The 14,863-nt window shown below is 35.3% G+C and overlaps 1 protein-coding gene across 1 annotated transcript in view; it reads right to left on the bottom strand.

Annotated features, from left to right (window-relative positions):
- ADSS2 (adenylosuccinate synthase 2) overlaps positions 1–14,863 on the bottom strand; it is a 36,718-nt gene that overhangs the window by 8,807 nt on the left and 13,048 nt on the right. The window contains exons 2-8 of the mRNA XM_056486607.1: positions 13,313–13,415; positions 10,785–10,853; positions 9,983–10,033; positions 7,685–7,751; positions 4,833–4,940; positions 4,469–4,550; positions 2,644–2,770 (exon numbers count right to left, since the gene is read on the bottom strand). Coding sequence (XP_056342582.1) covers positions 2,644–2,770; positions 4,469–4,550; positions 4,833–4,940; positions 7,685–7,751; positions 9,983–10,033; positions 10,785–10,853; positions 13,313–13,415 — 607 coding nt within the window. The remainder of the gene's footprint in view (positions 1–2,643; positions 2,771–4,468; positions 4,551–4,832; positions 4,941–7,684; positions 7,752–9,982; positions 10,034–10,784; positions 10,854–13,312; positions 13,416–14,863) is intronic.

The following is a 14,863-nucleotide window of genomic DNA, read 5'->3' as shown; positions in this document are numbered from 1 at the left end:
ACAACACTCAAAACCAAAACACACAATAAATGTATTTTACAGGTCAAGAACATATTCCATGAGCTCTTAGTTTTGTATGTATATTGGCTGATCCACCTTCACTGGAAAAGGTAGAAATCTTACTACTTACTTATACTGGTAAAAATGGACTATATAACAATTCTGAATAACTGTACAGGTAAAAAATTGGAACAAGACACCAGAAAAACATGCCTTGGTTCCTCACATTAAATATACTCACTAACTGAACAATGCAAAAATGTGAAGGGAGACTCTTAGGAAAACAGTATTAAAAAGTTAGAGAATAGAGGCTTACTATTTTCAATTTTTGCAGGAAAAATAAAATACAAACTCTACAAACAGATCAGCACATTCTAAGGATAAGAAACTGCAATGAAATGCAGAATTCTGGAAAGAACAACTTTGTTTACATAACCAAATGAAAAAAGATCATTAAAAAAAGAAGACTCCTGAACAGTAGTACAAATTTGTCTCTAGTTAAATATTCAGCTGTCATTTAAAAATGCAGCCTGGACTGCAATGAGAAGAGTCAAAATCTTTAGCCTTATACCTCTTATAAATTAATTAGTGGGAAATGAAACTGAGCATGCCAGTTCTCAGCTGAATTCTGAACAAATATTTCAGCCTCACTGTAACTGCACATAAGCAAGAAACCACTACCTGTTGTGTCAGACGTTTTGTATGTCATTTGATATGAATCAGTGATAGGTAAGAGAGGAACAACCAAGATGAAAGGAACTAAAAGCAATACAGTTCTTTCAGCAATATAGACATCTTCACAAAGTAAAAAATCCTTCAAAGACTGATAAGTGAGCTTTCACAGATTAGCTTCAGGTGTATCAAATCACTCTAGAGAAACACCCAGGCTTACAGGTGATACCTAACAGCAGTTTGCAAGCATTAATTAGTTTTTAATCTTAGAACACAGTAGCAAAGTTTCTCTTAGTACTGACAGGTAAAAATAGCTAGTGGATGTCAAAAACAAAGTCAATGAACAACTCTTATTCACTTTCACCTCCCAGCCTGACATATTTGCATTGCTTTATCATTACTCTGTTTAAGAGCACAGAAGACCACACATCCCCACACCCGCACCCCCATTCCCAGACAAATGGACATGTGAGCTTCATTACAGGCTCCAGGAAAGTGGGATGGACTGCAAGCCTGGGGATTTACTATCCTCACAGCCAACAGACACACATTCACAAAACTCACTTTAATATTAAGACTTCTGTGCAACAAAGCACAGATGACAGCCTCATTCAGAATGCTTAATAATCAAACTGGCAATGCTAAACCTTTTGACTAGGGCTTGTCTGTTGTTAACACAAGTGTCCAATCTGCTGGTGTCTACCTATGGAGAGCAGATTTTCTCGTGTGTCTGGGTCCCACAGCAGAGGCTGGAAAAAAATCTAACTAAACTGAACAACTCTGTATGTATTACAGACATACCTGATGTGTTTCAGACTGCCTGCACCTTCTATTTACATGAAATCCAAAATACAAGAAATTTACATTTACAAGAAAACAACCCCCCGAGACAGACTTTTTTGCAAATATCTGTTTTGCATCTAAGATTTCCCTGTGAGAAGCATATCTGAATTCAGACTTCTTTCCTCTTCCTATTTTTGTCATGTTAAAAAAGGATGTGTCTTCTAATATTCAGATTATCATGAGAAAGTTTACTTTAGGTGCTTATACTTACAGTGACTAAACTACAACTTATCCTACTCTTACAAGAGGCATTCAAACTGAGTATGTTTGAATATGCCCAATACCAGAACTTGTATTGGTTGAAAGCTGAGTGCATGCCAGTTTCATAATTGTTTGACAGCAGGCTTCAATTTCAGGTGTTAACGTCTTCCTAACAATAAAAATTATGCCATTACAAGGTGAGACTGAAGAACAATGTGACAAAATGCAGAAGCCAATCACACAGGTTGCTTATGCTTACACAGAGGTCGCAGATTATCTTGTCCTTACAACATAATAACCAAACATAATCATCTCATAAAAAAGAAGCTGCTTCTAACACCTAGAATCTTCTAATTTATTAGAAAACTTAGTGTTTCAAGAAAAACTGCTTAATTTTGACTATCAGATAGATTGGGATAATCTTTCCAGTCGTGCCTCATTAGCAATCCAGATTACCAACACCTTTCCCAACAATGTGAAACAGTGGAAAACTAAGTGTTATATAAAGACTAAAAAAAAAAAAAAAAAAAGTAAGGTGATTTTTCAAAAGTGAAGTATTTTGAATATATGCTTTGCCTCTCAAAGCTCTTCATTTTTATTCTCAAATGATTTCTACAGATGTAAAAACTTGTGAGTTGTTTCATTTAAAATTCAGAGATGCTGAAGTAATAGCTACACTCTAAGAGCAGCCACTTGATCTTTACTGTCATTCAAATTCTCTTGGGAGAGTCTACAGCTTTTTGAAATAATTTAATTAACACACCCACTCACCCACCGTATCATTTGCTAGTCATAGAGAGTGCTGTTCTTCCAAAACAGAAACCACTTCTGCTATGAGAACAGCTTATCACAGGAGAGTTTATATTTAATGTTCCTTTTTCACAACACAAGTGTATATCAACATGTGTCTCAAAAGACCATACCTACCAAAATCTATGTCCAGCAGTGCTGCATTTGCACCTTCAACTAAGATCTTCTTTGGTGGTCCATGTAAAGCCTCATACATGAAATAAACACCATCCCTTACCATTGGTTTTACTTTTTCCATGTAGCCCTGAATAACACAAAAGACTATTGTATAGTACAATTTCATTATGATAAAGGCAGCCAGAGTAGAATTGCTATTGTTCCCTCATAACAATGCTCATATTCCTTTTAAAGAGGAAAAGCAAACAAAGAAATGTTAAATATGCCATAATGTGAACAAAGGGAGGAAGAATGTGAAACTCAGATTTACACAACAGATATGTACACTCTTCCTAGGAAGAAAGAAAAAAGCAGGGAAGGATGAGGAGGAAAGAAAAAATCCTAACTTCTGGAATGCTTTAGAAATATTCAAGCATGAGTATTATCACTGTACTGTATTTGGTCTTTCACTTCCAAGTGTTCAAAATCCCCCCCCAAAATCAGCACAGCATGTAGGGAGGTCCACTACTGGCCATCTGAACCTAACAAATGCACACAATTGTGAGCTCTAATTTTTAAGTAGAAGTGAAGTTATTTATTGGAATTAAGCATCAAATGCCTGAATGCCATTGAGTAGCTGGATGCAATAAGCCAGTAATGGTCAGATTATCACTTGGTACAACAGCCTTTCTCCTCCATGAGAACACATGGAAGTTTGCATTTTAACAATTTACTGCACGTGAAACGTAACACTTTGTCTGTCAGAATGGAATCAAGTTCATTAGCATAAGACGAGTAATTTTCCTCAAGCTACAGAGACATGTGTTTCCACCTTAACATGGAGTTTCGGATATTCTATAATCCAAAATTGCATTAAGTAAACTATAAAGCATTATGAAGCAATCGACTGTAACTGGTTTCTAGAACTACATATTAATAAAAATACTACAACTCAATATGTGCAACAGGCCTTATTTAAAGTAAAACAAATAGAAGTGCTAAGAACTCCCATATATTCTATTCTGGAGCTGTAAAAATTAAAGGTAGAGGAAGGATGATTTCTTTGGCCTGATTTTCTTAAAGAATTAACATGTAATTGTGCAAGCCCTAGCTGTGCCCCACGCACCTCAATGGTTTTAAACAATGTCACATTTGGTTGACATCTTAAGGGTTAAAGCAAAATCTCATACAAGTAAGCTTCTACAAAAAGCACGAACAAACAGGTTGGATAGAATGGTAAGACACCTCACAAGATTTTCAGATAACTTGGATGCTGTGCAAATAAAACCTAATACCAGTGAGGAAACTCTCAACTGTCCCTATTGCAGGAAAAACATCAGATCAGAATCCATAATTAATCACAAAACCAGTTTGCTGGCAATCAGGCTTCATTAGCTCTGCTGCTATCAATTTCCATTTTTCTATGTTGCTAGACAGTATTTTTTTCTAAGGCTCATTATTTAGAAAAACCATTTACTTCAGTTCTTAACTTCCTGAGACAAGGACTTAACATTCTGCTTCACAAATTAAACATACTTCCCCCAACTATAATCCTGCTTTTTCTCCTAGACAGTTTGAGCAAGTAGAAGTAAGTCAAGAAGAAATTGCCCCATACAAGCCTTTTTCTTAAAATTCACAGCATCTCTCTTGAAAGCAGGTTTTGAAAAGTTGCATAAAACAGACCGAGAGTGTCCTTAAGGATAGCAGCAGACTGTTCAACACAGATACATATGGTTTCCCATGATACAGTTTAACTCCTCACACAAGCACCAGTCACACCAAGGGATTTGAGTATCAGTAACTGCACAGGATGATTATACAATCGAAGAGACAGAAGCAGGCTTACCTTCAGCTTTTCCAATTCCCCTTCAATATCTATCTTCAAGGTAGGATATATTGCTTTGTACTGATTGGCTAACACTTTGAACCTGAAAGGCAAAAATGCTTCACTGAGGTTTCTGTTTGTTTTCCTCCTCAACTCCTCACCAACCCTTAATTTTTACTGGTTGAATATCTGCAGTTATTTGGTAATTTAACAATTTCAAACAATGAATTATTACAATAATCATGACTGCATAATAAAATTATATATATTTTTTATTTTAAAAGAACTTTTAATTAAGAAAAATAACAGGAACCAGATGTAATTGCTTGCACAGGATACTTTCCAGAAACTGAAAACTATGCATACAACGGTGTATAGTAATTACCTCTCAGAAAAGTCATCAAAATCAGAAACAAGATCACACATTCTGAGTCCACTTCGAGCTGCCTTCGAAGAATATACTGGACCAATTCCTTTTTTGGTAGTTCCCAGACTTTGAAAAGATAATAATAAAGAGTTATTGACATAAAGGTGTTTTTACTTCAAAGCTATTCCACCCTTAGCATAAAATAAGCTACTGTTAATTGTGAGCATTTAACCTTGTCGAAAGCATTTAAAACAAAAGATCTTACAGGATGCAACCTGGTGTCAGAATATCTCTCTTTACACAAACAAATATGTTAATCTTCTACATACTTCTGTTTTTAAAGCAGTTTTTTTCCCTGAATTTTTACACTTAAGGAATCAAATGTCAAGAAAACATCCTTCAGTATTATGGACCAAAACAAAATAAACATCTTCCTAAAACACTGTCCTGAAGAACTAAAGAAAGCCCTCCATAAAGCAACACAAAGAGTATGGATTTTAAGTTTGCATATAAGAAATATTTAATTTCATTCTAAATACCTCAGTTGGAGCCAGGAAAACAAAAAACACTGCCAAACATCCAAAAGTGATAGAGACACTCAAAATGCTCTCTCTATGTTAAGAGTTCAGGTATGGATTTTCCACTGTAGCTGATTCTGAAAATCCAAATTCTCTTTCTAACCCTTACCTGCCCGAAAAGCCTTTTCCAGTTTAAGTCCTGATAACAGAGTACAAAACTTTCCTGCAATGACTACTGTGAGAGAAGCATAGCTACTTCAGAGAATGTCTTCTACCATACTCATGTTAAGTAGCTATCAAAATGGAGCCAAACTGCATTCACTGCAGACAGATTATTAAACATCTTCCCCATCATGCTCAATACATTAAGTAACTTTTTAAGGAGAAGTGAACAAGTCTGCAGTATTTTCAGAAGTGTATTACATGTTGCTAAGCTTAATTCTGCACTTAGTTTTAATTGGTTTGGGGTTCCCCCCCCATCAGTCACAGAAAGCTTTCTCTTCTTCAGTTATAAATTCTTGGGGGAAAAAAAAGAATTCTTCCTATTAAACTCAGTATCAAGTAACCTCAGGGCATGATATTTACCTCTAGTCCAAGGGAAAAAAAAAAAAAAAAAAAAAAAAGACAGACATCATTCTAATGCATCACACTGTATCCTTTAACCAGACCAGGACATTAGGACATTGTGGTTTAAACAACTGACTGTAGCCTTCACCTCAATTCATATTCTCCACAGAGAATCTTTTAAAGGAAGGGTTGGTTTCCACTTATTTTGTTTCATTTATTTTGTTTCATTTGTATCAATTAATAAAAAAGATCTTGCCAGAGGTTGTCAGAAGACTGTACTTACAGAAGCTAAAACAATTGTATATTCAGAATATACTGTATTAGATTAGCTCTTCTATAACCTTTCTGCAAGGGAAGCTACATGATGAGCCTTCCTGGTGATGGTTTTTCAACTATATTTGACAGGCAAAAGAATTCAGTTAAAAGAAAAAACTTACCATTTAGAATGTTTAGAGTCTCAGGTACAGAAGAATTTTAACACCAACTATGTTATGTAGTTAAATCTAAAGTAAGACAAAAAAGTAATTCCCTGCCCTCAACAAACAAGAGACAGTCTTTTGATAATCCAGGACAGCCTTTACTACTCTCCCCATTACAGTTGTTTAGGCTTGAAATTTAGGAGAAATAGGGTAATTTTAACAAGCTTGAAAACTGTATGTTGCAGAATATCAAGAACTCCACAAAAAGAAGTAATACAGCATTTTTAAGAGTGACTTTAGGGTTTTTTGCTTTGAACGTAACTTTTTTCCTCTGTTTTTTAAAAGTAAATTAATTGGGCTTTCCCTAACAATCTTTAACACTAACCAATAAAGTGGTACCTTCCCTCAAGTAGCTGATTTGACTGATAGTGTTTTTAACTGCAAATATTGTCATATAGCAACTTTTGCTTGCGGTCCATAGATATTCAAGAATAGCTGATACACGCTGATAATAGCTGATAGTAGCCCATTAAAATAAGAATATTCTTCCAACTATCTATATCTTCTGTTTGCTTTTTAAATCTGAAACCAGCAGGTAATGAGGGAGCTGGTACAGGGCAGGCAAGTGTGAAAATGACCCCTTGTAAAAATCACTGACAAATCATCACTCAATGGCAGCCTGTGTGAAGCAAGATACATCCAAATCAGACATTCTCTCAAAGCTTATTATCACGGATGAAATATTTTTCAGATAACTATGTCTGAATTGCTTTTCATCCATGTAATCTCTCTTTTTGGAAGTTCTTCTGAGAAATCTATAGTACTGCATTGCTTCTCAGATGTGGATAGGTCACTGTTAATTCTGCCAGCTTTTTCCCCATCTCCAGGAACTAGTGAGCTACTTGGAAAGCAGAAATTAAAAACATAGCAAGATAGTTTCTAAAAGTTTTGAAAGCTTCAGAAGGTCAGTGCCATTCTGTAGAAGACAATATGAACATCTACATGCCCATCTGACTTTTAGCTATTTGGATATGTCAAAGGGGTCCTTCAATTTTCATAAAGAGAAATACATTTTTACAGAAACAAATATCTCCAGAAAACAATTAAAACACTAGGAAGCAGAAACTGGCAAATGTAACAACTAGAAACCTTTTCATAAGGCAAAATGCAAAGACAGAGCCCTCTAATCAAGCATATAATCTTTCACTGGAATATAAAGTCTAAGAAATAATCCCTGCAGAGTCCACATTCAAGAGCTATATGGATAATTATTTTTTAACCCACTGACAAAGCAAAACAGAGATTCAATATATTGAGTCCTGTTTCTACTAAGTCATCCCATGTTTAACAAAATAAAACTACCTACTTCTTTCCTGCTTGTTCTTGCCTCTGTTGTTCTTGGATGCCATCAGCAGCTTGGTGGAAATCAAACACTAAGAAAATAAAATAACTTAAATTGAAAATTTGTGTGAAACAAATTTTTATATCAGCAATGATTTCTTCAAACCAACTCTAGGCCTGTTTACCAATGTAGAAAATAAATATAAACACTGAAGAAAGGCAAATAAAATTACAGGAGTTTTTTCTTCTCTTTTACATTTTTTTCACAGGGAAGAGTTCTAAGGCTTTTCAGAGACTTTTTAAAAAGTGTTTATTTTGTAGAATATTTGCAGAGTGAGTATACACATCCCACAGAATAACTAAGCCATTTTGGCTTTGTAGTGGACCCAAAGAATATATGGATAAATGAAGAAAAAACGCAGTTAAAAAAAATGCTATAGGATATAGTAAAAAGAGTCATACTGCTAAAATTTAGGTGAGACCTGAAAGTCAACACTCTCACCCATTCTATGGATTTCTTAAACAATTTTATTTTTATGTTTTAGACAACATCAATAAAAACACATTTGAAAATATAAAAGCTCCCACCAATGTCTTATGCAAGCAAACAGAAGTCAATTTCATAAGCCATGATTATGTTTTTACACATTATATTGTTATTAATGACGAAGATTATGCAAAGTATCCCTTGCATAAATACCTGGTCTACCCTAAGGAAAAAAAACCAAACCAAGAATCAAAATAGAACAACAAAACTCAAAACACACACACACACTCCCTCCACCTCACCCCCCAAAATCTTATAGGACTCATGTCAAATACCAAGATTGGCGGGCTGGTGCATGTCTTATAAGCTAACAGAATTAATTTAACTGGTCTTCTTAAGTAGTATTTCCTGAAAGTTAAAAACCACCTACACATTGCACAGGAAAGACTGACTTAGTAAGTATGCTAGCATCTCCAGAATAAGAGTGGTTTTCCTGTTTGCCTTACCGATTTGGCCTTGTGTTTATTACCAAGCATTCCTGCTTTATAAGAATTGCATTACACCCAGCAGTGTGAACCTACCTTTGGCTGACCTTTTGTTACAGACTAATCATTCACAGATCAATACCCATTTTAGAGAAGACATTTTTATCACGGTAACAGATTTTCAAATTGTCATCAAAAACTTTCTAGAGGCATTATGAAAGCTCATTTTTGTGGAGAGGTTAAATGATTAGGAGTGACAGTCAGCAACTGGTCCTTTTTACTTACAATCTGCTTATGAAAAATTCACAGCATTGCCATTGCAATATAATCACCACAAAACAGTTTTTCTAGTAATCAAGCAATTTCCAAATAATTCACCTACAATGATTCTACTAATCAGAAAAGATACTGGTAACTTAGAAACAATTATTCAACCATTTCAAACTCATTAGTTACTCCAAAGAAAAAACGTATTTACTGTGAAATAACTGTCACTAAGTTCATTCACTAAGCTATTCCAGGTTGGTGTAAAAAAAAAAAAAAAAAAAAAAAACCAAATCAAAATCAAAGAAAGCAAAACCAAAAGCAAAACCATTTTCCCCTATGTACAAGCTTTAATCTTATAACGTCCTAAACAGTTTGCATGTTCAGAAAATGACTACCAGAGGCAGCAATAATGCTGTAATAGCTAAAGAGCTGATCTAAAGGATGAATTTATGTAATAAAGGTGTGGTAGGAGTGGTACAGGAAGAGCTCTGTGTTGGTGGATTGGACTCAACGTTATTTTTCTTCAGGCTTTGAACTGCAGTGCTGTCTCTAGCACAGGCTGGATTCAGTGCTTCACTGATGAGCTCCTTGCAAGGAGTGCAGCCATTCTCTTCATCCCTACAGAGTCCTTCCCCTAAAATCTCCTTTAGGAAGCACATCCTTGGTAGGGACACCATTAGTTTCAAGTCACACCCAGTCACCTGATTTCCCAGCAGAAATGTTACTGTGAACAACACCACTTTTACACCAAAAGGGGAAATGAATCATTTTCTGAACACTTTCTGACCACTCTGTGCTTCTAATCTGACTTGGAAAATGAACCAGCTTTCCTGCCTAGGTGATGCTTATGGAATAGGATTAAAAAAATCACTAGAATATAAACCTGGGAGGGCGCCGAGTGATTTTTCTTTTTTTTCTAGAACCTTCAATAAACCAAAACAACCCAGGGAGATTTAATCCAAAGAGAAGTACCTATATAAAGACATGGCTAAAAATTATCACATTTCTACTGCCACAGAAAAGCCATAAAAAGCAGAAATTAAGAAAAAACCCAACAAGAAACAAACCACAAACAGGAACTTACCAATATGAGCCCTGTCAGAAATTATTAGTCTCTTTTCCCAGCCTTCGAGTCCTTTAAAGGCAAAATGAAATAGTTTAAATTATGTTTTGTATAGCATTTTTGTCTTCTGATGTATAAAATATAAATACTTTTCATGTTTAGTCCTCAGTCAATCTATTTTAAGATTGAGCAATCACATTGCAGAGTAAAAAAAAGAAAAGTAATTTCAGTAATTAAAACTTGGCATCAACCTATAAAGCCGAGAAAAATCAGACTTATTCTCAAGAAGAATTCAAGCTACTAGCTCCTCAATTTTCACAAACAATTAGTAGCTCTTTTGGTTCTGAATAATCTAGACCATTGATTTTTGCCCACTTATAGCAGACTGCTGCCAAGCATGGCTATAGACATAATATGAAGTACCCAAAAACTGAGTTCTGAATCAAGAAGCGATTACCACAGCACCTGTTTACATTTACATGGTCATCAAAGTGTACACCAATATTGTAAGACATAAAATGACTTTGAACAGGTTAACATACTTTAAAAAAGCTATTTCACTTCTAAAATTCACTTTTTTAAGCAAAGAGAAACGTCTGCAGACAATTCTGATTTAGATTATACTCTGAAACTGTACAGATTCCTTTTATCTGCGTTGCCATGAGGGCTCTGGCACTTATGGCAAGACTCCTGTCAAAAAACAACAGCTAAAGGGAGTTGTGGAAAAATACATTGTATGCAGCTCTACAAAGGCATACTCCATCTAAATCATTTGAGGAGTGTCACACAAACTATTTTAAAAGTAGTATCTTCAAATTCTCACCTTTTCCTTTCTTTAAGTTCTTTTCAGCTTCTTCAAAGAGTCCTGGCAAATGAATTACAACACCATTTCCTGAAGAAAATCATTATACAAAATTTAATTAATTATGTTGAGCATGGGAAAAATATTTCAAAGAGTACAGAGACACTTCACATTTTGCGTGCAGAGTATTTTATTTAAGTTTCTTAAATTAATGCAAATTAAGGAATTTGTGTAAGCCAGATTTGCTCCTAAAATATGCGTTTCTACCTACATGCATTGAATCTTCCTAGTAAATGCAACAAACTTTCAATTTAGACCAGTACAAACAGTAACAGAATCTCCAACTTCCTCTTTCTCATAACTAAAATTAACTTCTATCTTTGTACTTCATTTTAATAACCCTACTGTTTCCTAAAAGCTTGACTCATTTCTATCACCATTATAAACACTAGCATCCTTGCAGGCACTTTTTTTGCTGTAAACAGACACAGAATATTCTGTACATAGAGGTGGGACTGTCAAGAGACTAAAAAAAACAACAGAAGAAAAAGCCCTGTCAAAAGTAAGCTTGCCTTCCTATAGCTGTCACATTGCTCAGAAAAAACTACTAGTTCACAAATTAACCAGCATCACTGAGTACCTAGGAAGGAGCATACTCACAGCAAAACTGAACCATCTTAAAACCATACCAAACTCAGTAGATTCAAAGTCACCAGTAGAGCATCTAGCTGAAGAAGAGATCTGCCACCCAAAACTATTTGCATATCACCTAATTTCACATGGATAAAAGCATTCTAAACATCAAAACACAAAGTATTTTAAGACTTCTTTACTATTACCTTCATGATACAGTCCTGAACAATAGGAATACTCTATTATAATACTCCAATCATTTTGCCCTTACTCTTTTTCTTTTTTTGGAACATATGTTCTTTCAGCAGAATCCTAAGATCTTTTTTTCCCCTGAAAGAGATTTTATACACAAGAAGAAAAAGAATCTAGAAAAAACTTCAGAACAAATAAGACCAAAAGACACAAGATACAGGCAAGAGAGTTTGTAAGAATTTCTCTCCTAACTTCTGTATAGTTAAAGGATGAGGGCTTTCCTATTCAACCAAGTCCACCAAAGAACACAAGACAAATGGGCATCTTTTTTTACTGTTTTCAAGCAGTAATCTTAAGAAACATAATACAGTAACATCAAAAGAGAATAGAAGTACCATCATCTGTCTCAGCCCTCAAAACTAGGAAGAATTAACATCCTAAACTTCCCATCATTAACAGGAATCTCTTTCCATGCCCACTGGCTCCATTTTTGTAAAGTATTAGGCAGGACAAGTTCATCTGTAATTATCCTATTATCAAGTCACAACATAACAGCTGAAAAGAGACAATTAACCACCAAATCCCATCAAGTACAGATCTATTGCTGATGAAGTACACAGTCACTACCAGCTGGACTGTCTATGAATCAAGTAACTTGCAACAGAGGCTCCTCAGCCGCTCTTTAGCAAACTGTCAATGACCACTTGCCCTTGGCACATATACCAAGCTGAAAGGCAAGACTGCAGGTTCAAGGCAGTGAGATGCAGGAAGAAGTGACAGGAACAGCATGGCAACAGAATCCTGACTTGGAGAAGTACACTGTGTAAGGGACAGGAGCTCTAGGTATCAAAGGAGCAACATGGAAGTGTTGCTAAGTCATAGCCTTTAGTGACCCACACACCCAACCCGTTTGGTGAAACAGCACTCAAGCACAAATAGTTATAATGGTGTGCACATATGTTTTATATTTGCCTTCCTTTTCAGAAGGAAATTCTATGGGCTACACCACATTATTAAGCAGGCTGGCCATCCAAGCAATCCAAAGAGAAAAACCCCAAACATGGAGAATTGGAAACAGAATTCCAAGAAGGGAGAGCAGTAATGAGTTAAGTAGTTTTTTTAGGGACAACAGACTAGATAGCCTAAGTCCCTTTTCACAAAAAAACTAGATCATACATCCTGACATCACCTAGTACTGCCACTGCCCTAAACCTTCCAATGTACTTTCTTGAGAGGACTTCTTAGTAAGAACTCTAGAGTGTGGAAGTCTTTTGGAGTAAAGCATTCATTTCAAAATCCAATGGAAAAGGGAGGGAAGATCTCCCTTCCCAATTCAAAAAGTACTGGTAAGTACTTAACAGGGATGAAGATTAAAAGAGAGAGGGGTATTCTGAGAATAAAAGAAATAAATTGTAGAGAAAATAAAAGAGAATGGGAGAATGAAGATACACTGAGCAGGATAGATACACTGATAGATATCCTACATTGGTAGGATAGGTAAGAACAAAGGTGAATTATCCAAGACAAAAGAAATTTCTGTAATACAAACTTTACAAATGAGTAAGGGCAGTATTACAAAGACAGTAAACCATCTAGGCCTGTGAAAAACTGAAGAAAAGAATAGAATCCTGATCCTGTATGTCCTCAGATACATTTTGTTATTTTAATGTGTCAGAAGTCTGTAACTACAAGTACTGTCTGTTTTTTAGCGGTGTCCCACTTACCAATGAATGCAGTGACTTTTGGATTGATGATCCCACTTGGCAGAAGATGAAAGTCGTACTCCACAGCATCCACAACAACTGTATGCCCTGCATTATTGCCTCCCTGAGTAGGGGTGAGGGAGAAAAAAAGTGTTAACCGTTTTTGACACTAAAGACAAATGAACACACAGTATAAAGATCAAATAAATGGGTTGCACAGTTTTCATTTCTGTTACTGACAAAAGAGCATTCAGAGATTTCCCAGGAAATCAGCCAAACTTGTTCTGTCAAACTGGACAATTTCAACATCAGCATTATCTGCCATACAGACTTTGGACAGTGTTTTGGTTCATCAAAGATACAAAATTGTGGAATGAGATTAAAATGTTTCTAAAATTATCCAATACAAATATTCTAGAGCATGCAAACATTTTTAAAAGACATCATCAATTTTATTAGTTTTCTGTTACAGTTATGGAAAGTCAATACTTAAGAGTGGAATTGCAACCTTAGCAAAGTTAAAAAAAAAAAACAAATCCCCAGGTAAACTGGGAGAAAAAACCACACAGTTATTGCAATAGGTTAGTCTCGTCATCTGGCAACATGCAGACTTGTTCTGAATTTTGGGTTCAGACTTTTGAGCGTTTCTCTATGAATAGTAAACAGCAAAACAACCTAGTTCATTCCACACCTCCTTCCTGATAAGAGAAGTTATATAACAGTACAAATCATTTATGTTAAACACATGTTATGTTAAACATGCTGTTTAAGAGGGGAATCTAAAGACAACTAAAACTGCAGTTTTTTAAGTTACTAGAAACCATTTATATCAAATTAGCACTTCAAACATTTCTAGCTCTTTTTATTATGACAAAGAGAGCATTAAGAGATTCATTAAACTGTGAAATCCATCGAAAATACCAAAAGAAGCTTGTGACCAAGTCTTAAAGACGGTCAAGAAAGGCTTATGAAACTAAAAAGATTACAAAACAGTTACCAAATATCCCCAGCTCTTGTTTGCTGTACTTTTGAAAATAAGCTTATACTCTCTTGTGACCCAGTCATTTGTGCAAGACAAGGTTACATACAAAATGGGTCTGCTTGCCATAACCACAGGCACCTCACACCAGAAGTTAAGCAAACTGCTTCATAGAACGAAAACCTTAAAGATTAAGATTTCTAAGCTGAGCCATCTTTCAGCACAAGACAGAGTGAAGAATGCATTATATGAAAAGAAAAGAAACTAGAAGAATTATTCATCCATGGAATTATAAACATGAAATATTTCAGAATACTGTATCACAGATAGACTTTTCTAAGTAATGGACTCAACAGCTACTCATTACTTTTACAAGATTCAGAAAGCATGAATCCAGTACATAAAGCTGTATGTGACAGTACATATAGAACAGTTGTAGACATCAAACATTTGTGTCAGTATACAAACACACATGCCACAGGTACAAGCCTAATCTCATTGAAGCCAGCAATGAAAATTTTGCAATTTCAGCATTATTTATTTGAGAAATTGCAACCATTTCACCTCCTCTGAAAAGAGACAAAACTTAAAAC

Source organism: Oenanthe melanoleuca, chromosome 3 (assembly GCF_029582105.1).
Source record: "Oenanthe melanoleuca isolate GR-GAL-2019-014 chromosome 3, OMel1.0, whole genome shotgun sequence".
In the NCBI taxonomy this organism is placed as follows: Eukaryota; Metazoa; Chordata; class Aves; order Passeriformes; family Muscicapidae; genus Oenanthe; species Oenanthe melanoleuca.
This window is presented reverse-complemented; position numbering and strand designations above follow the sequence as displayed.